The sequence below is a fragment of the Stegodyphus dumicola genome, chromosome 2, assembly GCF_044657685.1.
Source record: "Stegodyphus dumicola isolate Sdum_Otavi_A_Nest chromosome 2, ASM4465768v1".
In the NCBI taxonomy this organism is placed as follows: domain Eukaryota; kingdom Metazoa; phylum Arthropoda; class Arachnida; order Araneae; family Eresidae; genus Stegodyphus; species Stegodyphus dumicola.
In genome coordinates, this window is record NC_140769.1 from 149662885 (window position 1) to 149687408 (window position 24524).

Sequence of the window (24524 nt, forward strand, 5' to 3'; positions counted from 1 at the left end):
GTTCTTTACATTTATTTAGATCTCAAAGTACAGAAATATATATGTTTATTTACATATATTAACAATACATTTAGTATAAATGGCTCATTTATTTATGATGCATGAGACCCTTTGGGGCACAAAAATTTGCCTGATATGTATGCATATAAGAAATAGTAATAACATAATAAATACTATTAATAGAAATGCTTTGAAATCATCTGTTTTTCTCTGCTTTAATGTTCTTGTAATTTTAAAAGTGTTAGGATTACTAATTCAAGTAATTAGTTTTCCTTTGCATGAAAGATAAGTTTGTATTTTCAAACGAACTGAATTTCAGAAAGCCATTTTAAGTTCATTGCGGGGTATTCATGTTCACACTGGATTCATTAATATATTAATACTTGATTTCCTGAATAATTATATATACAAGGTGTCCACTAAAATCCGGTACCACTCGTTTAAGGCCCGAACTGCTGCAACTGTAGTAATAAAAGTGGTGTCTAGATACAGTTAAAGTGGTTATGCGCTACTAGATAAGACCGCTTACAGCGCTGCCTGATAAAAAAGGGCGGAAAAGGTTAGCATTCCTATCACGAAACGGTACGAGATAGGATGAACGCAATTTATAAAAGTGTAAATAATCATCGATTTAGTATGAAAAGACACTCGTGGGCATGAATGCTAAAAATAGAACGCTGAAAATTCACATTTGTTTCTTCGCGATTTTCGAAATTGGGGGGCCACGAAACTTGAACGAAAAGAGAAAAGATTACCTTTCGAACGAAAAACGAGCCCGCATTGTGACATAGTGGTATGGCTTGTAATTCATAATCAAGAGGACTGTCGTTCAAACCCCGTGGAATGCATCCTTGTACTGATTGTCTTTACAAACAGAGCAGACAATATGCAGATCGTGCACAATCGGGCCAGCCATAAAACGTATCAACTAAACGCAACTCGAGATTTGTGTGTGAAATTTTCGCATTATACAACAGTATATGAAAAGTCATACCTGTTCACCTGAGGCAGCTGTAAAAGACACGCCTCCTCGAAGCTGTATATTGAAGCTCGTCGACATGGAGCGATTTTCAGAAGATGATGATTATGAGATAGTTTTACTTTATGTGAATGTGGCACGATCGGCAGCCCGATTGTATTGGCAATTTTTTTTCCAGCAGGCCCTCATTCTTCACACAAAGTCATCCTAAAGTTGTGAAACGTTTAAAAGAGGCAGGCTGCATGAATAGCCGATTTCAATCCGACAGACTAGATAAGGTAAGGAATAAAGTACAGCCTGAAGATATATTATTATACGCCCTCACATATCCGAACAGAAGCACAAGAAAGATAAGTGAAAACTGTTGCCTCTCAAAAAGTCGCGTTTGGAAAATAGTAAACGAACTACGTGCTCACCCATACCGGCCAACATCTAATCAGGCATTACTGGACGGGGCTGCTGAAAGAAGTTTCGCACGGTGCAACTTCGTCATGAGTCTGACAGATGTCCAGTCAACATTCTTGGCAGGTGTAATGTGGACTGATAAGGCATGCTTTTCGCGGAATGAAATATACAATAGGTAGAACACCCACTGCTGTGCACTGGAAAATCCAATATGTTCTGCCGACGCTCGACATCAAATGCCGTTTTCGATTAATGCAGAATTTACAATAACAGGCTAATCGGCCCAGTATTTTAGCAGTGTATGTTAATTCATTTTATGCACATATATTTCATGAGACTGTCGATAAAAATATGAGACAACATCTATAATACTCTTACTAGCAAAAATATAAATATTGATAAAGTTGGACAAGACATAGCAGACAAATAATGCATTATTAAAAATATATCTTTAGTAGTTCTTAAATACATTTTTCAAAAAACATTATCTCCGTTAATAGTTTTTTTTTTTCCAATAAAATAAATTAAAGGCAACCCAAGGCTCTTTACTTTGACTAAAAGTGGCATTCACGCCTTTAACTAAGGAAAGAGAATTTTAATATCTCTGCCTTGTAGTATGACGTAGCTCTTATTGTATATCGTGTAACCATTGCTTTCTAAGCGGTTCACAGTCTTTATTTAATCTATCACGAAGTAGTAGGTTTCTCTGCATTAAAACCATGGAATGCAATCACTTATGAAATAAGGGAGTCCTGGAAAAGCAGGCATTCTCACGACATTTGTCCTCTGATGTGTTTTCACGTGCTTCTTCAGATGATCTTTTCTTCCAAATCGCTTTCCACACAATAGGCAAGAATGGGGCCTCACACCTGTATGTATACGCTTATGACGAGTCAGCTCTTCATTTCGAGTAAAAGTTTTGCCACAGCTAGGATGATCACATGCAAATGGTCGTTCACCTAAATTGAAAAGAAAGGAGAAAATATATGTAGTTTTATCAAACATTTTCTTCCAATGGATAAAAAAGTAAAAGAATTTATGATACTTTACGCAAATTTCGAATGTAGTAAAAACAACGAGGAGTTACATGGATTGGATACTATAGCCATGCACTGTTAATTACTTCGTAAAAAACTTACTGTTTATTCATTTAAATTTTAAACTTTGAATGAACTAACAAAAGTTCAGTAATGTACAATACGGAAACGGTCAACATCAAGAGAATTATCTTTATTGAATTTGCTAATTATCTACATGACGGGCATACACATTTCACTTGGATCAAAGTATCAGTAATGAGATTACAAATGAACTATAATTAATAACCTAGATAAAACAGGATGAGAGGTCTTCAGAAAGTTATCAATGTAAAAGAAAACCAGTTTAAAAAATTGTTTTTATAAAAATACAATACTGCATGCCAGGAACTTTTTCAGCTTTTTTTTTTTTTTTTTCTTTTTTTAAGTTCCAAAATGCATTTTTTCGAAGCAGATATACTTTAGCGATTTTTAAATTGCATTTTGTAGCTGGTAATAAGAAGGAATTTTTATCTCACGTGCCAGTTCAGGCTGAAAAGAACTGTTGCATATGGATTATTTTCTCTCGTGTAACCTAAGTACCAGTTATATGCTTCCCTCCATAATATAGGTTTCTTCTGTTCAAGTATTCACCTTGCAATAATTATATCTCATGATAAATATCTGAGACTTTATTCTTGAAAGCTGTTATTTCAAGCTACATACGTATTTGTCCTTTAACTTATTTAAAAATATTTTAAGGAGCATCTTTGTAAACGTTCCCTAAGAAAAGTAATTTTTATTATGTTTCTGATCGCAAGGTTACTTCTATCTAAGGTATGATATCTAAAATTAAAAATAATGTACCCCTATGGAAAGCCTGCAAGGACAGTAGTAAAAGTAATAATAATAAGTAATTGAACTTAAATATTAATAAATTAATGATAAACAGATAAATAATAAAATCTTAAAAATTAAAGGAAAGGTTAAAGATAAATAACGATAATAACAATAATATGCTGAAAAACTAAGAATTGCAAAACAAAGTACCCCAAAGCTTTAAAAAAATGCATATTTTGAACAATATTTTTCGTAGTGAGATAAAAAATTGCTTCTTTGTCTTAACTTTTAAAACTTTTACAGTTATCTTAACCATATGGATACAGCCCATAAATATTTCTCTTTCTGAACGAGTTGCATTTTGATATGGAAAATTACTTCATCGGCGTCTCAGAGTTTCTAGTTTATTTTGCTCCTCTTAGGAAAAGGAAGGAATGCATTAGCAACTAGCATAAATATCACTTTCAGTAAGTTCTAAAACGAAACATTAATTTTTTACTGGTATTGCGATTAATTTCCATAACAAGGAGCCGGAATTCATTTGATTTGAGTTTTTGGTTGGAATTATGATTTCTCTCAGGAATTCAGATGTACGGAGCCGAACTCCTGGTCGAATTTAAGCAATACGTTCTACTTCATGCTAAGGTAACAAAAGTGGCATAAAATGAGCTTGCCTCAAATATCATTTTAAACTTCAACTGATATATTCTTTTTTTATGAATTTAGATTTCAACTGAGTATTTTGAAGTAAAGTAGTATTACTAAAAGGCTGACTTCAATATTTTATTAAGGTTGTACTATTAGAACTATAATGTGAGTATTCATTTAATATAAATATAAATTAACAGTCATAAATCTTTTTGAAAACTATTCCTCAAAAAGATTTATAAAATTATTCCCTGATAGGTTACTGCTGTTTATTTACCTAGTTAAGTGATAAAAGTAATCTCATCAAAATCAGTATGAATTTCCTTAAAATTTATAGCTTATTAAATATTTATCATGACCTTACTTTATATTTTAAAATTTTAAGCAACAGGATTCAGAGTTATATTTATAAATGAATTCTGTTACTTAAAGTCCTCCAATAATCTTTATTCGGAGTGTTATTTAAAATCATTCGAAGTGTAAGTTAAGTTGTGCAACTGTGATTAACAGGCGAACTTGCCTGATTAACTCATAGGAACATCGATATGTCTTTATTTCGATAATGTACAGACTCCCGTTTTCGTTTTAAAATTTTTACTCACGTCATTTTAATGGCTAGTTTAATAGAAATATTTTGCTGACAGAAGTCGTTTTCAGAGTTATTTAATTGTAATTATCGATTTTTTGATATTCCATCATCTTTGCAAATTCATTTTGTAACTCAATTAAGAATGGAAAATGGGAAATTGGAGCCTTTGCTTTGATTCGGGAGTGAATAAATATTTCGCCTTAATTTTTCTTTTCCTGCTTTTTCAAGAATACTTTCCATTATTTTAGTAAGAAGACGCTAAAGCCAGTTGAAAAAATTTCCTGTAGTGAACTTTAAAGCGAAATTTTTTTTCGATTAAAAAAAAAAAAAAAAAAAAAAAAAAAAAAAAGAGAGAGAGAGAGAGAGCCTGATTAATCCCAACATCAAAACAGCAATAAGCAGACAGAGAAATTTTTTAATGCGAAAAATTATATTATGAATTCTTTATTTCATTCATAACGTTTAATTAATGACAATTATATTACCCCAAGAAATAATAGTTATGAGAGTTTCTGAAAAGTATGCTTAAAAATAACATATTTCGATAGCCTGATAATATTCAATAAAGAGATTCATTATTAAACTTCATAAATGTTTGACTAAGAAATGTGTTTCGACTTATCAGAGTTCTAGAAATGAGATTTTTAGCTCAACAAGTATGCTAGCTGCTTCCATTGACATTTGCGTTCGTTTTAAATAGCATATCAAAAATTCATATTTGAAGCACTTATCCATCCCTTAATCCGAAATTTCGGAAAAAGTAGATTTCTTAAAAATGTTGACTCAGTATTTATTTTTGTTTTAAATCTCAAAATAAGACTTTTTAATACATGAAAAATTCAGAGTTCTATGAATTTTTCGTATTGAATTTTAAATCATTTCCCTTTTAAAAACATTATTTGCTTTCTCCACAAAAGGGGCTGTAATAAAATTAAATGAAGAAATTTTGTAGATCCTTGTTGTACTATTCCTTAAGAATTTGATCAAAGCTAATTTAAAAACTCTGATATGGTCAACCCATGACATCCCTCCAATTCCATGTTTCAATAACAACAAGCTTAAGTAAAGTTCATCTAATTCATCGTTGGGGAACAAAATCTAACTTCTTCCAATAAATATAAAGATTTAAGCCTTTATATTTATTAGAACAATTGTAATACGAAATTTTGGATTATATTTTATTAAGTATAATTGACCATGTACGATAACTGCTTTTTTTTTCTAAACTTATCATAACTTAATCAAATGTTTGCCTTCTAATTTCTTCTATTTTCTTCTAAAATCTAATTCTTTGTAACTTGAGTCTCTTCCCTTTGTTTCTTCTACTTCAAATCAGGCCTCAAATCATTCAAAATAGTTTGAGAAGATGATTGTGCAGCCTAATTCAGCAAAATCGTAGACTAAATGTCAGTTCGTATTTTCATCGCTCTGATTGTTTGTTTCTTGTATTAGGCTGGCATAAAATTTCACAGTTAGAAGGGAAACGTCTGGCGTGACAATCGTCGGTAGTTTGCTAGGGTCTGACTTTATTAGTGTAAACAATCACCACAGGAATGAATTCGTTTTAAAATTAAACTGTCGCTAAAAAATTTGAGGAAAAACTAGGAAATGTGGTAATTGAATTCCTTTTTAATTAAGTGTTTATAATACATTTAAAATAAATATTTTGAAACAAATATCATAATTTAATTTTCATTAATCTAATTTCTATAATATCAACTAATCTAAACTCATTTGATTTGCGCGTATATCCCCGCGATATTTAGAAATTAGCTAACAAGGCTAGTTAGTTTTTGGAATTATAGCTGAATAGTGATGATTACGTTTGCATAAATTTAGTCTCTACATATAATAAAAGAAAGAGTCCGTCTGTGAGTGTGTGTGTCTTTCGTTCCCGCTGCGCGTAAGCTAATAGACCCACGGCTACGAAATTTAGTACATAGCTGCATCTAGACAAGAGCCAGTGCACCTCCAAGCGATGTTTTTGAAATTCGAATTCGAATTTTTTTTATGTTTTGTGACGAAATCGCGTCATTTTGAGACATAATAGGACATAGGAAAGCGAGATTTTACTCTACACACTCCATTTTCACATCGTCATGAAACATAGGCATTTAGCTATTTTACGAACTTAAAATAAATTTCGTGTTTCCATAAATCGATTCAACACGAATTTATTTAAAAGGGAGCTTAACATCTTTTCAACGGGATTTTTTCTAAAAACGTTTATTTTTAAAAATGTACAGTTTATTTTTCTTTGATTTTTGGACACGTTAAACTTTCATCCTTGCGACTGCTTTTACAAAAAGAATTTTGGAAAAATGATAATATTTTGTATTTAAAAAAAATTTTTAAATGAAGCTTCCGAGTACACTTCTTACATCTCACATCTTTAAAAACGTGATTTTGGCAACAATTTTCATGCCTTATTGTTGTTGATAGATTTTTGATGAAATCGCATCATTTTGAATAGTTTCATTCTTTTAGAATACTTTTTTAGAATTTTTATACTTTGCTTTTCAGAATGTTTTGTTTTTGTATTCTTTTATGTTATTTATTGCTTATTTCACTGTTTTGAAGATATTGAAAAGTTTTGAGGGATTTTTTTTAGGAAACAAAGTTCTTAACCTCCTTTATACCATTTGAGTTCTTAAGATTTTGCAAAGGGAAGTTGGTTAATTTATTTATTAGGATAATTAATATTTGTAAGGGATATTGATTATTTCATTGTAATTTTGTTATACGTAATAACTTTTTTTTATGAGGTTGTTCTGCAGAGTAAACTTCTACGCAGTTTTTAAATTTAACGGTTGGTGTTTCCTTCAGTCTTTTTTCCGGTACGTTTAAAAGCCAGACGAAGGATGGCAGCGAAGCTGCTAGTTATTATTATAATTATGCGCGGTATCATTCGTTATATGACCATAAATCTTTACTTAAAGAATAGTTTTTTAATATAATGATTAAAATAAGTGAAATGATAAATCCTTAATAAATTTGTTCAAAACTTCAGGTAAAATATCACTTCCGGTTTATCAGTTTTAGACAAAATCTAAAAGCGAAAGTTGAAAAGTTTGTGATTATATTTTAAAGAAGTTTTCCATTAAAACTTACTATGAGCTTTAAGTAAGTGCCACGCGAGATTGTCTAATTTTACCCAAACTTTAGTCAAATCTTTATATGCATGCAGAAAGCTTAAACACTGAAAATATAAATTTTTGTTGACTTGATATAAGAATTATCGTGGAGGAAAAAAATCATCACACACATACACAGACAGACAACATGGAAAAATTAGTAAAGCCGTGTTGTGGGAACTCTAATCCGGGCTTATTCACTGATAACTCTATTAAGTATTTAGTTTGATTTACTTGATTATGGTAAAGCGCAATCTGGCTATCGGACTACACGAAAGGATGTTTTCGTGGAAGGTTTTGTAAAGGAATTCTGTTCTTATCCACATTACGTATGAGAGAAACCACGAAAACCCCCATACAACCAGCCTTTTTACCTGAAATTGAACCCAGATCGAAATGCCAGTGTTTAACGTGTTTAGCGCTCGGCTGCCGGCAGGCATCCAATTTTTTTAACTGAAAACATTACCTCCCTTACCTATGAATATGTAGGTCGGTAGAAGGTAATAAATTTAAGCACTGAAACTAATGTTAAAAACAAAGGTACTATATTGTTCGTGTATAAACGTCAGGCTCTCCCCTTATTCCTTACTGTGCTGCTGTTAGATGCATGCTTTCGAAATGGATACCAGCAAGGTAGTATACTCTAAAACTGAATAATAGAGATTAAAGTGCGACATGTTTAGAGTTTTGAAAGTGCAGTAAAAAATGTTTAGAAATAAAAAATAAATATTAATTTTTCCGTATTCATTAGTGTGGTATCGTAACACTCATGTAAGATATAATGTTACATCATTTAATGGAATTTTATGCAAATTTATGCGATTTGATTTCTTCTTGACATCAATTAGATGATAAGTTTATGTGGTTACTGTAGTTCCTCAATATATTACTCTGTAATTGCCCGAAATTAGTTTAAACAGTACAATAATACTTGTATTTTCTTTTTACATCACGCGCTGAAGTTAAATTTAAAAATCAAAGTTTCCTTCTCCAATAATACAAGTAACAACTCAAATTACAATTATTTTATAACCTGAATATGAATATTGTAATAGATTTTGTATATATATATAAATATTTTGTAGATTTATACATAAAATTATGGTATCTCTTGTGTAAAGTATCCTCGAAAATCCGAAGCTCTACCAGTGCCTCGAAAAAAGGACAAAGGACGAAGTGCCTCGAAAATCCGAAGCTCTCTACCAGTGCCTCGAAAACGGACGAACGACGAAGTGCCTCAAAAATCCGAAGCTCTCAGAGAAATAAGATTACAGGGGCAAGTCAATTTAACACAAGATAAATGGTTATCTTGTTAAATTAGTCGACCTGACGATGGTTTAGGAAACTAATCTTTGTCTCCAAATTTGGCGAGAAACCGCCAAAAGTCAAAAAGCTCGGTGACCATTTGGCGACGTTTTGGTTCGGTTCCTGTAATTAATCCTCATATATAACTGTAATCGTATCCAGCCCTTATATGTAACTGTACCCGTATATGTCTTCCAGTAATTTTGAGAAAGGGAAAATACTGGAAATTTCTCCGTTGTCGGGGGGAAAATTATATAGGACCGCAGACAGTATCAATTGTCAGTTTTTAGTTCAGAGTTAGATCTCTTCAAATGCGCTTTGTATTGCTTTCTATTGAGCGTTCTTAGTAGTTTAAAATTCTAACTACTGATTGTGATCTGTCTTACCGAGAAGAGCTGTACGAATACTTTTGTGGAAAGTTCTAAAACAGCAAATTGCTTCTTTTGTGAAAATTAATTTTATCGAGCTATCATCGGTTCTGTGTGGCATTAAATTCATAACGAACCATACGCACGTTTTAGAGTCATTAGAATTTTTTTTTTTTTTTTTTTTTTTTCAGAGACGTGAAAAATGCGCAATGCCCTCGCCAAGATTCGAACCTGGACCTCTCGATAACGCTCCGAGTGGGCTACCGTTACACCACGAAGACATGCAGAGAGGAGGGGGAAATACCTTATATACTTCCAGTTTTAAAGGGCAACTGGTGATTACAGGACCCAGTCGCCAAATCCTGGTGGTGAAGAATCATCATCCACCACCTTTTAGTTCGGACGCCATTGTAGAAACATTAGGATTTTTTTATAGTGGAGACATGGAAAATGAGCAGTGCCCTTGCCGGGACTCGAATTTGGACCTCAGAATACGCGCCGAGTGTGCTATCATTACACCACGAAGGCATGCAGACAGGAGAGGGGAAATACTTTATAAACGTAACAATATTTTACTCACGGAGACATCAAAAATTTTTTAAATGTTCAAAAGAGTCGTTGACGTCATACTTATGAGTGTATTGCTATGATAGTCCATCTATCAGTAGCTATCCAAAACGAACATTAAGATTTGCATTAAGATTGCTGCATTTGAAACATATTCAGTACGAATTCAGAAAGTTTGATTGAAAGCCTTCCGCACGAAATTCATAATTTCCTAGGTAGATACTCCATTATATGTTCGTAACTGTTACCTCATTTTTTTTTTTTTTTTTAGTTTAAAAATAAAAACATTCTGCTTATTAAAAATGTTTATTAAATAAATTGCAAGAAAAATAACGAGTTTTCTTATAAATCGTTAATAGTTAGATTACGATTATAACTAATAACTTATCTTTTGTTTTGCTTCTCCTTCTTGAATAAAAAAAAAAAAATAAATAAATAAAAAATAAAAAAAATAAAAAAAAACTCAGTGGAGTAACAGCCCTAATGGGCCAAAGCCTGCAGTGCCCGAAATTTGCTTGAATCAAAAAACAGCATATTATTTCTGTTCTCGTACTCATAAAAACTGCCTTTAGCGATTTTACCGATTAACAAAATGTTAATCGCTAAAGGCAATTATCATGATAAATAAAAATATATATAAAATATAATATTTGGAGTGGGAAAAATTTTATGCGTAATGGTTGAGTCTTATGGACACATAGATAAAACTACATTTTCCCAGAGAAGCTTGAATATTAGCTATATCAAATTGGCAACATTTCTGTTGCTGGATTCAAATACGTGATCGCAAATTTTCTTTCATGCAAGGATTTTTTTTTTTTTTTTTCAATGCATAGTTGAATTTTATGTAACTCTACGTAATTTTTACATTTTTTTGTGGAAACAAAGCATCTAAAAGGTGGAAACATGCAACATTCTGCGATACTTGATTCAAGAACATTTCTCTTAATAAGACAACAAAAGTCAAAAAGAGACATACATCACTACTTTCTGAACATCAGAAAATACCGCAACAAAAGTTGTTTCTATGAATATCATTCCGTGAATTTTATTGTGAGATTAGTGACGAAAATTTTTAGATGGGACTGCGAAAAGAAGTTTTAAATAAATGTTTCACTTCCTGCATTCGAATGATTTCGGAAGATGATTCTCTTTTTTTAGCAGTTCAATAATTTTTGCAAACATTCTTGAAAGCCTGCAACGTAGCATTTTCAGCTAGACTCAACTGCAGATCGAATTTATGATCCAGAAATAGTTTCTTATTTATAGAGATTCTAGAAAGGTACTTTTGTGTGTGTGTGTGTGTATCATTACTGATACTGGGAAGCTTTATGTCATTCACATACATTTTATTCGTATATTTTATCCGAGATCCCTGGCTATTTCTATCCATAACGTAACAAATTTTTCGTGAGTCCTAGTTCACATACAGAAGAAAGATGCGTATTTGCTGAGGGTCCAGAAGTGTTTGTAAACACCTTTGTTGTGTTTGGTAAACACCTTTGTCACTTCATTTCATTCACACATTCTTGGGAAGTTTCTACTGACTATTAAATGATATGTGAGTGATAATAGACTTCTGTTTGCGTGAATGAACTCAGCATACTAAAAGCGCTGAAAATATTTTTTTTTTTTCTTTTCTAGAACAAAAAGCTGTGTCGGCATTCAGTCATTCAATCAGTCATTCAGATTCATTTTAATTAATTTTATTTTAAATAAAATATATTATTTATTCTCACTGAAAGTAACGAAGGTACTGAAATAGATACAATTCCCCAGGTAAATAGAATAAAGTCAAACAGATTGCTCATGCCCCGGGGATATATTCTATACCATTTGATGGCAAAAAATTCAAATTGAAATGAAAGGCGAAATTTTAAAAACGAAGCGTACAATAATAATGCCATAGATAATATGGCATTGGTTAAGACTAAATTATAGACTTCATATTTGTTGTCTGTCAAAAGTTACTAGATTCAGAAAGTTTTCTAGCCAATGAGAATAGTTAAAATCATTCTTTATAACTGTAGCACTCTAAAACAAAATTAAATTAAAAATATTACATTGAATGACAAAGAATTTAATTTACTAGCAGAAGAAGATTGCTATAATTTTAAAGATTAAATTTGCCTAACAACGGCAGAGCGGTAAATTCGTTTACACTGGTAGCGCTGTGCTGATTTGAGAGAACTGGCTAGCTGTATGGGCGTCTTCGTGGTTTTCCCCATGTATAACGTGAATTCAAGTCAATTTCCCTTAAAAGTCATCCCCGGGGCATTCTGCTCTTGGCGAATACCATTGTTTGCGACGCTATAAGCCCCCCTTTTGTAAAAAAAAGTTACATTCCTCATAGACTTTCAGATATGTATCGTTGCCTTCGTTACTTATTTTTTGAGCATTGTAAATTTTAAGTAAAGAATAAATTTGCGGATTTTGGTTAGCTTTTTAGATCCATCAGAAGGCTTTCCTATCTAATGCCATTGCTCTTCCTTGATAAAATAGTTCTTCTAATTCATCTGCAAGAACTTTAAGAGTGAGACAAATTAAATTTTTGCTTACTTAATTTTCAAGCAAAAGTTTTTTCCTTAAGACAAAATAGTTATCATTGTTTGCTGTTCATATAGAAACGAACATTTACCTCTTAACTAAATAAAGACTGCTCAATCAATGTGCGGACATGTCAACATTTAGTTACTCCTTGGTAACCCTCAGCAGATTGATTACAATTTTCTGCCTTTTGTATAAATTCTCCCGTTTTGATGGTGTAAATATTTTCTCATTTCAGTGTCATTCAACTTCAGTTTTATAAGCTTGATAAATACTTTTTAATTAACAGCTACTTATGAGATTTCAGCATTAAAAAACTATGTGGCCAAGTTGATATTCATCCTGCTTTTTTTTTTTTTTTTTTTTTTTTTTTTTTATATATAAATATTTTCTGTTATATTGCACATTCACGTGCACTGGGGAGGTCCACACAACACGCGCTTTAAAAACAGCTTAATATCATAAAATAGAATTTTTATTGTTCAGACACTACAAGCAGAGTCGTAGCTAGGGTTTTCAGCGCCCAGGGACAACTGAAAATTTCGCGCCCCCTACTGCTTGCCAAGGATGGAAAACATTTAATTATAAAATGTCGTAACATCAGTTTGGCGCCCCTTGGATTCTGCGCCCGGGGACAGATGCCCCCCTTGCCCCCGTCTAGCTACGCCCCTGACTACAAGTGAAATTTTCTGAACACAAATAAAGTAAGACGTAAATGATATAAGTGAGAGAACTTTTTAATCTTAAAGGGGATTTGAATTTTTCTCACTTCCGTAAAACTCAAGTGTTCGAGATTCAGATTTATTACCTTGAAAAGTTTATGCGTCACACTCTGCTGAATACCAGCTGCTAACGTGAAGAGTGGTTACTGGCTCTGCCAAGTTATTTGTTAATACACCTTACTAGGTTTTCACGCCTTTATGCCTAAGGAGCAGTCGAAAAGGGCACGGTTCTGTGGTCAAAAGGAAACTTTTCATCGTTTGTCCTTTTGGTCAATATCATTCACAACTCCCGCTGAGAAGAAAGACCACTTCTTTTGCGGTCGATGTCTAATTTTTTCCGAAAAGCTGGCTTTAAAGAGTCTCCTTTCGTGTAAGAAATAGACTGACCGATTTGAGGGTTGCTTTCGCTCGCTCTTTGTCAGTATCAAAACCTTTTTAGTCCAAAGGGGCTTTGTGACTGAAGGACTATTGTTTTCGATTTGCGATTTTGCGTCGATTCACTACAAACGGCGAATCACTTTTCAAACTGTTGCCACGAAGTATTATCGGCCTGTGTTATATTTAAAAAGATTAAATAATGAAAAATCTGCATAAATGTATGTATATTTCTCGCATTGTGATAAAACAACGGTACACAGAGCCATCGAATTTTGAATGACGTAATCCTCCTACGAATGTGGGCATGTGGAAGACCGAATTTGAAGTTTGGAATTTGTTTTATTATCGATTTCCTATTTTGTAAAACTTTAACGAATTTTTGATTAACAAAGTCAAGGATTTCAAAGCCAACCATGGCAACGTTGTACAGAAAAAACATTTTCATCTTCAGCGCATGAGTCTCTGTATCGGAAATTCTAAAGATAGGCTCATTTTAAAATCATTTTGTGATATTGCTCTTGAACTGAATTTTATGGTTTGAGTGCGTAGAACATGATATTTAATAAATAAATGTAACACACAAAATGTTTTTTAAAAAAAAGGGGGGGCCCTTTGGACATAATTTAAAATTTGAAACATTTCAAATTTTCTTTTGGGGGGGGGAGGGAGACAGAATTAATTTTAAATTGAAAGCTTTAGTAAGCTACGCTGCTAAGCCAACGTACGTTACTGCAGACTATCTTCTCCTTAGGTATTAAAATGTTATCGCTACTTGAAATATGTTATTGAGTTAATTGTAGATATTAACAATAGGGCCCAAGCTGAATGACAAACAATTCCGAATAATTTACATTTAAATAATATAATGCTATATTAGGTACGAAACAAATACTTATACTTTTCCTTTGAAAACATATTATAAGAGTCTAAATTAGATTAATGATACAACTTTACTTCTGATTTACTTTCTGTCACAATTATTAAACTTGTTATTTCAAAGCACTTTGATATTCCATTTGCTATTTTTATCCTCTAAATGTTTACACATGAGATGTAAGATAACTGTTGTAGCATAAGTAATACCGAATCTTCAAAAATGTTAAAATAATTCTTGAAATATGAGCCTTTGATATTCTCTTTTGTATTTTTACACTTTAAGACCGAATAATAATATTTTCATTGCAAAGAGAGAGGGAACTGTTGGGGATCCCATATTTGTTGGAGATACGAATCCTTCAAATACAAATCTGCGTAAAAAACTCGAAAACGTGAGGGGGAAAGAGATAATCTAATAATCGATATTCAAAATTTGAAATTGAAGTGAGTAATTACAGGAAATGGAATAATCCAAAGGATAATAGCCCGAGGATTAAAATAGTTTAAAGAGACGGATTTAAGACGATAATTAAATTGCATTTTTTGCAGTTATTTTAAGCATAAGTTACTTATGCCTTTCTTGAGAAAGGAAACTGCAGTTTTAATACGTTGTAGGCTTTCTTATGTTAATTAACCAGATATTATGATTTCTGCCTTACTATAATTTCTCCTTTCCGTATTCGTCCCCAAAATGCAGACATGGACCTTATAAGAAATAGACCAACCTAAATGGCTTTTCTCCTTCTTCTGGCACATTCCCGGCTGTCACCTTGACCACATCCGGAGGAGTGACCACATACAGAGATTTACAATTGTTGGATATTGCAGTGTGTGTAATTGTCAAGAAAAAGTTGGTTGTAGCGCCTCCTTTCCCAAATTAGAATTTTTTGATATTTTTATTTTTGAAACCGAGACTGATTTTTAAAAATTTAGAATCTTTATCAAACATAATTAACGTTCCAAATATTTATAAAGCTGTTGCATGATTTCAGGCCTGGCTATTTTTTAGCTTTTTCAATGCTGTAAGGAAATTCGTAACTACTTCTTTGAGAAAATAATATTTTAAATCTGAGCTAATAGAAAATTTCAAACAAAGAATTTTCTCTTGTAATTTTTATTCCTTTTATTGGTGTAAATAAGTAAAAAATACCTGAAAATACCTAAAATACCTAAAAATGAATTTTTGAAAGTTTTTGCTTTAAATTCTAAGTTGTGCTGCTTTTTTAAGATTATAAATGAATAGTATAGCATATTTTTTTATAAAGGAGTTTTATTTCAATTATATTTCACAGTACATCATAGTGATAAACACTTTTAACACTTAATAATTTTTATACATTTATTATAATGTCAAAATTGTAAACTGTAATAACTGACTGTGCTAACATTTTATAGTGATTTTTTTTAATTTAATTCTAGTTCTGCATAAAATCTTTTTATTTACTATGAATTTAATTTATTAGCCCAAAGGGGCGGTAGCCCAGAAAGGCTAATAGCTTCGAAACGGCATTTTGCGCTGCTTCATTATAAACGTCCATTCACTTTGCAAATTTGTTGCCACCAAATGTTATCACCTCGTATTATATTTACGAAATTTAATAATGAATAATATGTATGTTTCTCGCACTGTGAAAAAACGACGGTATCTAGAGCCATCGAATTTTGAATAACGTAATCCTCCCCTCCCCCGAACAGTCGAATTTAGAATTTATTTTAATCCATTTCATATTTTTTAAAACTTTAACGAATTTTTGATTAAGAAACTCAACGAGTTCAAATAGAGCAATGGCAACGCTGTACGGAAAATAGCACTTTTATCTCCAGTGCGGAAATTCTAAAGACATGCTGTTTTCAAATATTTTGTGATACTACTGTTGAATTGAATTTTGCGTGGTTTACGTGCTAAGAACATGATATTCAATAAATAGAGGTAACACACAAAGCGTTAAAAAACGTCCCTTTGAGCGTAACATAAATAAATAAATAAAATCTGTGTGCTTCCAGATTTTATTTATTTATTTTCATTACACTGAGAAAAGTTTATGCTCCGAATTTTATGAATTATTAAAATAAATAATCATCTTATGATGTTAATAATTAATGATCATATGATTAAATAAATGATCGAGTCTCTGGATGCTTGAATTACTACAGATATTTTCTGACCATTACAGCACAAGAATACCGAGAGGAATTGATTTCTTATGAACTTAAAATTTATTTAGGAGTCTGTAATTTAGTGATTGAAAACATGAAACGAATTTGTCGCAGACTGCTTAAGGTTAACCGGGTGGCAAAATTTACATGATTCTTAGTAGTTAATGAATCATTGCCTGCAATTTAGGAATTTGTCTAATAAACTATTCGGAAAGCCTTTTATTTAAACAATTGAAAAAAAAAATCTGAACTCATCTAACATTGAGTGAACGAGTCAACAGCAAAACTAAAAACTGAGAACAAAAATTTGGTTGACAAAATCCTGTAAAAAATGTAATTATTTTTTCGCAGAAAGAAGAGAACTGTTAGTTAGGGAACAGGAATAGAATAAATACTGGAACTTTAGTTATTTAAAAAAATAAAAAGCTCCTGAAAAAATTATTTTTCTTCATTATTAATCTGATCAGTTTGTGGAAAAACAGTTTTATGCTAAAATATCTGTTACGTTGGACGCTATTAAAATAGAATTACTAATAGGAATGTTTCTACTCACATTAGTCACCATGGAGGGAAAAAAGACTATAGTATATAAAAACTACACATTCAAAGTGATTTTTGTCAAAATACGATCATCAGTGAGAGCGATAATGGAGTTGGATAACAAATTTTTGCACTTATCTTTCTCAAATATTTAAGACATTAATATTTTAAAATATGGGGAAAAATAATGTTATCTTTAAAGCCCCGCTTCAAAGAAAACACTGACTTTACGTAAATATTGCTTAGTAATTTCAAAAACACTTGCTATGCACACAATAAAAATTGCATACTAGTTTTTCTCCTTTGGTTAATAATTTCTCATCCAAATCAGTTTGAATTTGAAGAAAGCAACTAGCTCATTATTTCTTAAAATATGATCTACTTATTTTAACATGCTAAAAAGAATCTTGAGCTCATAAAATACTACTCCCATTATCACTTATTATCCATTTCAACACTTCTAGTTTAAATATACTATCATTTTTTAAACCTTTTGGTCGAAATATTTATTATTAATAACTTGGTTTTTGATTTGCCCAACACACTGATATATAGCATCACTATTATCTTTTGTTTTACTTTTATCAGTCTTTGAATGCCAGTGGTTTAACGAGTATTCATCGATAACAAAACTTGTCTTATCAACGTTGTAAATGTTCTTAAAATCGCAGTTTTGCATTAATGAAAGTAACTGTTATGACCAACCTAATATATTAATTTGCACAGACCGAAAATAGGAAAATTAGATCAAACCATTAACATATGTAATGAATGACTTATATGCATTAGGTCATTAACGAGTTTATAAGATAAATTACATTGCTCGATAATTTCTAATATGTTCCTCTACTTGAAGAGCGACGGTAGAAAGACACGAGACCTAGTCGCCTAAATCGAGATAGTAACGAATTATCGTTTGCCACGTTTGTGTTCGAACATCAGCCATTTGGGAATGCTTTACCAGCTGACCCATGGTACATTGCTGGTGTCCTTTATACTTTAACCTGTACCTGTACCTGTAGATCAAACTCAAAACGCATACGGGCCAAATACAAGATCTCAAAACCGCTGGAACGCCAGGAATTTGTTTTAATAAATTGAACATTCTTTATCAGCAAAATATAAAATACATTAACTAAATTTTAAATTTAGCTTACTAAATATTTATCAAAATGTACATAAACAATCATAATAGTAATGCAAAGAAAAAATCAAATTTATATTTATTTTCTATGTGAAATCTTAAGTTTGGTACCTACAAGATATTTTTGTTGGTTACACTCTGCAGTTCAAACACAGTTGCAATTAAACATTAAATATTCAAACTGACATGTATTTCAATTCAGTCTAATGTGTTTAATCAATCCTTAAATAACTTATTATAAATTAAACAAATTATGAAAATTTTCTAGGTTTTCAGAGATATTCTAATTTTTCAGAGTTCAGGCGGAACAACTCTTGAGAATTTATAATGACAGCCTAGTCTCCTTCTGTTATTTATTAACTTCTTTTTGGCGCATAAATGAAAATATATACATTTATATGTAAATAATTATAAACTTCTTTATTTCTTACTTCAGCTTGGGCGTTTCGATTCTGATAAATTTTGTAGACTTGGAGAAAAAGTACAAAGCATTATTTGCATCGTGGGCAGTAGATGCTCATCGGTCAATTGGGTTCTTCTCTAGTTAATTTTCAACTGTGAAAAAAAAAAAGCTCTTCACCTAGAAATGCATTCTCAAACAAAGCGATTAAAAAATGTGAAAATTTCGTAACTGAGCGTGTTTACTTTTTGACAAAGTAAATCGAATCTGTCTCTTCAAATCTTTGAGTAAGATTTATAACACATTTTACGTGAATTAGCTCCATTTATAGATTTTCTGAAGCGTTATTCACGTTCGTTATGGTAATGATAATAATGTGAACTCGGACCTCAAATAACTAAAATCTTGAAATCTTTGCCACACGATATTTGCAACAAATACATAAGTGGAATGTATTGGCGGGTCGATAAAATTGCTTCGAGATCCGCATTTGGTCCGCGAACCGCCATTTTGAGACCACTATGCAGATAGGCAATCGTGTCCTAAAGCAAATCTGAATTCTACAATGGCTCTTACGAGTTTTATCTATTCTTTGACTATTCTATTATTATTTAATTATATATATATTACTTTAATACTATTTAAACTGTTATTTTATTTATTTTAATTACTATTTTGAATTCCTGTTTCCTACTACAACAAGCTTTGTCTATTATTTTTAAATCCAAAACGGTCTTCCGCTTAATAAATATAAATTTTTAACGGGAGAAGAGTATTTAATGCAATGCATATGTTATGTACAGTTGTTGTAATATTTAATTTATTCTCAGTTAACCTTTATAGTGAAATTGTAAATAAGCAGTTAAGAGTTTCCAACTTCTATTTTTATTTATATCTGTTTAAGATTTGGATCTCATTCTTACAAAAACACATTTTTTATTTACTTATTTTTAGCACTTTTGTACCAAAAAATTGTTTCGAATAGTACTATCTTCACATGTAACCTGAGAGTAAAAATAATTTTTTATCTGCATTTAATTTGACAGAATGAACGAAAAATTTAAATTCATCATTTAACGCCAGAAGCGAAGAGAGAGTAATGAACAAATGATAAAAATAGCATTAATAGCATATTCTTGGAATTTACATTTAAGTTTAAACAATTATTACTAAATATAAACTTGTACAGACATAGATTTCAGAATGTGAAGTTATCCGTGAAAGAGGATCTGTTATTCCTTTTTCTATGAAATGGTAATGATTCCATGTTAGAATCCCGATAAATGTGTCTAGAAATAAACCCTTTGATCAGAAATACAGATTTTTAAATTAATCAATATTGGGGCACATGAAATGAAAAAAAGAATAAAATACATCATTCACATGTTATAAAGGCTTACCTTACATTAGAGTTACTTATTCAAGCGCATTTTGAATATAAGTTTTTTTGACAGACACGAGAAATGCATATTACCAGAAAATATCTTACAAAGCATTATGATATTTTTACTCGTAGGACACATACTCGTACACAGAGAGACAGATTTTTTTTCCTTATTCTTATAGTTGCTTGTATAGTGTTTTTATTTTATCTTTGTATTTTAATTCTTTGTGTTAATTTAGGCTCACATATAAGTCGAAGCAATGTTTTATAAGCATTTGTTCGTAGCAAAGGCTTTTATCAGTGGTAATCATGAATACATAAATTAGCAGCAGTTAGCATATTACATTTCTATAAATAGCGATTGACATCATCATCTCTTTTCTGGTGAAAGTATTTGACATTTCTTCTATCTATTGGGCTGTCAGATAGTATACATAACATAGGGTACATTTATGGCTGAGAATTTTTATGAAAAGACTGTGGTTAGAAGTTATACAGTTTTCTTGGCTGCGAAAATCTAAATCAAGCATATCCTAAACAAAATTTTGATGCAGCAGCACTTAGCATTGACTTATTTCCTTTGTACATTAAAATCGGCCCGTATATTCAAATTCTGTTTTTTGAAACATTATAACGTCATGCCTCTGAAGAAGAAAAGTTTATCAAAATTCTAAGACTACGAAGATTCCGGATGATCTCGTCAGATAATCAAAAGAACTTCATCTGTATGAAAATGCATTAATTAAAAAGTTACGACATGATATATGATTTTAACAGTTTTTAAGTTAAGTAAATGTAGAATGTAGTTAAGTCTTTCCCCAAAATTGCAAGGGTTAGTAAAAGTTTTCTGTAAAACGTAAAGGATGATGAATAAGATTGCTCGTAAGACTTTACTTAGGAAATTTGTTAGATTTATAATAAACAAAATATAACGTGAGAAATATTTAGTCATTAGAAGTATTGATATACAAAAAGCATAATGCAGTAATAAGAAATGAGATATTTACTTACTTACTTTATTGGGATAATGGGAAATTTAAAACAATGAATTTTGTTAATAATCCAGTGCTTAGGATCTTAACATTTGGGACATTTCCAGATCTAAAAACTAAATCTTAGTAAAAATATAACCCTCTAATACCTAAGGAGCAAGGAAAAGCGGAAAATCATGTACTAAGTGTCTAGATTGTGTGTTCAGATACTTTAAGGTCAATAACTGGGGGCTGTTAACCAGGCATAGGGAACGACGACCAAAACCTGCCTCAGGCTGCAACACCGAACAACTGTAAATGGATACCGGAAGAGGACATTAATCTGAGTAACAAACATGATCTGCAGCTTAAAGCTTACTGCTCATTTATATGCTTATTGCGTCAAATTAAAAACAACAATCGGGCTTAAATTTACTAGCCTCGTTTCCTAAAAATTTTATTATTTACATTTTTTTCTATTATTCAAAATCCAGTGGAATTAAAAATATTCCAGTAAAGGATTTCCAGTTTGTATTTGATGGCTTAACGGAAATCGAAAATAATAATAATAACTTTTAAGTGCCCTAATAAGATGGAATTCATTTTTAAATATTATTTGGATAACTAATAAAGCAATTGAGTAAAGAAACAATGTAAAATTTTAGTAGACTAAAAATCAGAACTATTGCTACAACTTCGATTCATAAAATTTTATTCGACCTTATTTTACAGTCAAAGTCCTTTGAATTTACTAGATGTAACGGGTCTTTTTTTTAACCGCAATAAATATTAGTTTGCATTAGAAAACAGGATAATGGCAATTGTAAAATTCACCGAGTACTGCGTAAAGTATAAACGCGAAAAATATATCCCTATTTTCCTTCATATCATTTGTTTGTAATATCTATGAACGGTTAAACTCAGAAATGCTTAATATTGAGCAACATGATCTTATTCAGAGCTGGTATCTGATTAATATCATACATAAAATTATGCTTGATGTCATGAGGAATGGTAAAATGGTGCATAAAAAAGAAATATATTTTTCGCATTGGTTCTTATCCTCCAAGAATTATCTCAGCGAAAACTATAAATGACACCAGAAACGAGCAGTGATTTCATTCATAACAGAAATTTTAATTTGAGACACACTTCATTAAGAAATGTGAAAAGTATTCTGCTGCTATTAAATATTAGGAAACTATATGACCAATTAACCTTAAGAAACTATATGAGCAGATGTAAAACAACTTGCTGATTACGAAGCGACATGAATAGTTACAGTAGAAATATTATTAGTGGCATTTTCTTATAATTTACTACACGGCTTGACTTGGTAGCTATATTTCCCTTTTATTAGCTTTGATTACTAACAAAATGGAGTGCTTTTGGAAATATAGTTTCAGATAGTTGCCGCTTTATCCAATTATTAATATTTCCCTTCCAACTGTCTACAGTTTCCTAACATTTATGTGAAAATCTGGTAGAAAAGTTAGAGGTATTACTTTACTGACACTTTTTTATCTTGCAAATACAGATAACCAGTACATAAGATTGCTGAATATCTCAGTTTTTACTCATTAAAAAGGTGCTGATTTAATATAAGGCAATTCTTAAAATGAGGATTAAACCAAACATTTATATTACGATGAAAAATCTTGCTATGTAAAAAATCAATGTGCTATATGAATGCCAACATGCAAAATACGATGTCTATTAGCTTATTGTCGAATAGCAAACCTATCACCTACAAAAAAGATTGCAAGCTATTTCCGTCTTATACCAAGATTTTGATATAAATGATCATTTTGTAAATGTGTTATATATATTAATATATAAAGGATTTAAAATTAATGAGTACATATAATTCAATTTCAAACGGAAATTTTCCTTATCTAAGTAATTATTCATAAGCATAGATCTCTGGTTCTGTTTTCGAAAAGGTGTTCCTAAGTCCCAGTGTTACACATCCCAGATAAAAACACTCAAAAGAAGCAATTTTATACTAGAAATATTGATTTCAAGAATAAAGCAGTTCTTGATTTCAAAAGTAATTATTTGGAGAAAGAAGCTTTTACTTAATGTTTAAACTATTTTAGTTTAGTTAACAAGCATCACATTCTGACTAAAAAGGCAATAAATTTGGTATAATAATTATCGCTGTCTATATTATATTAATCCTTCATAATTAATCCCACAGAACCCTTTTTAACATTAAAAGACAAATGATTTGAAAATAAAAATGAAAGCTTGAGTCTTCAGTATTGTCTCATGCGAGAAATTTTACACCTTAATCTGTAGAAAATTTAAATTTTAAGTTTCTTAAAGAATGTAACCTTTAATTTTTTTAGACCATTAGCAGTTCATTTTCTGAGAAACCTTTAAAAAATCTTGTATTTTAGAATGGTTATATCATTTAGCAGAAATGGTGGGTATGTAAAATAAATTATTTTTAGCAAAATCAGTAGGAGTCTAGTTACACTCTTTTCTTGAGCAAGCACGCATATATAACTAAAGAAATCTTGTGTAATTTTATAGAAGTCGCGATAAGTATGAAGTCTTCTTACAATCCATCTTAATGTTGGAAAGTATTAAGAAAACGGCCGTGATCTTAGAACGCTTGTCATCTCGAAGTAATTTAAAATATTTAGATGTATGCTTACCTGTGTGGATCCTAATATGTCCCTTTAATTGCCCATTATTGCTGAATGAAACCTGACAGTGAGGACACTGAAATCTTTTTGGTCTTTGCTTTTTCGATCTCCACTTAGAAACATTTGGCTGTTCTAAAAGTTGACTAATACCTGGTGCCACCGGGAAGGAAATTTCGGAACCGAGGTCAAATGGACAAGAAATCTGAGTTTTAACTTTTGTATTATCTCCATGAGGAATATCGTTTATTGACATCTGAGGTAAAAGAGGTAAGTCTGTCAAAATGTTCATCACTTGAGTAGATCCAGTCATTGGAACGGTCTCAAATAGATTCGGTTCTTCTGGTAATGATATGGAAGGACGTGGTACGTATGCAGCCTTGAAAGCTGATGGAGTAAAAAGTCTTTTATCTTCATTAGTTGGATAATTTTTTAGCTCTGCTGAAATATTTGGATATAATTCATTATCGTGTTTATAACTTTTCTGTAATAATTTATTGATATCTAAATCGGTTTCTAAAGTAGGTTGTTCTGTTCTGTTTTCTTCTTTATGTGGTGTAAGAGGATGAGGATCCCCAAAAGCCCAAGGACGGAAAAGCGATGCTCTGTTTCGGACCTGCTTGAAAGCCATCGAAGGAACCTCAGTCGCGTGACACATCCACTTAAGTCGGGACAGAGCAAATCACTCGAACAGTATACCCACTTCACTTTAGACGTATCGTGTTTCTAAAGGCTACCTAAGAGCAGATGGTGTAACCAAGTGATGCCTATTTCTCGAAATCTATTGACAAACCTATATAATGATGAATGCAGTTCGCTTAACAATGCCACGCGATTTAGATTGGCCATTTGACTCTGCAAGGCCCAGTGTTGACTTCCCCCTGATACCCCTCATTTTTTCCC

At 31.5% G+C, this 24524-nt stretch overlaps 1 protein-coding gene across 1 annotated transcript; it reads right to left on the reverse strand.

Moving 5' to 3' along the window:
- LOC118189121 (uncharacterized) lies at positions 1-24279 on the reverse strand. The gene is made up of 2 exons (XM_035359663.2): positions 23634-24279; positions 1-2343 (listed from the first exon to the last, which is right to left on the reverse strand). Exons 1-2 carry the CDS (start codon positions 24277-24279, stop codon positions 2096-2098), a joined length of 894 nt encoding a protein of 297 aa, XP_035215554.2. The 3' UTR covers positions 1-2095.
- Positions 24280-24524: the final 245 nt, after the last annotated feature.

Excerpts from the sequence above, each read along its gene's own strand:
- LOC118189121 (XM_035359663.2), bottom strand. The coding sequence starts at position 24,279 with ATGTGTCACGCGACTGAGGTTCCTTCGATGGCTTTCAAGCAGGTCCGA. Across the intron at positions 2,344-23,633 it reads ACATATTAGGATCCACACAG|GTGAACGACCATTTGCATGT; the intron begins GTAAGCATACAT and ends TTTTCAATTTAG.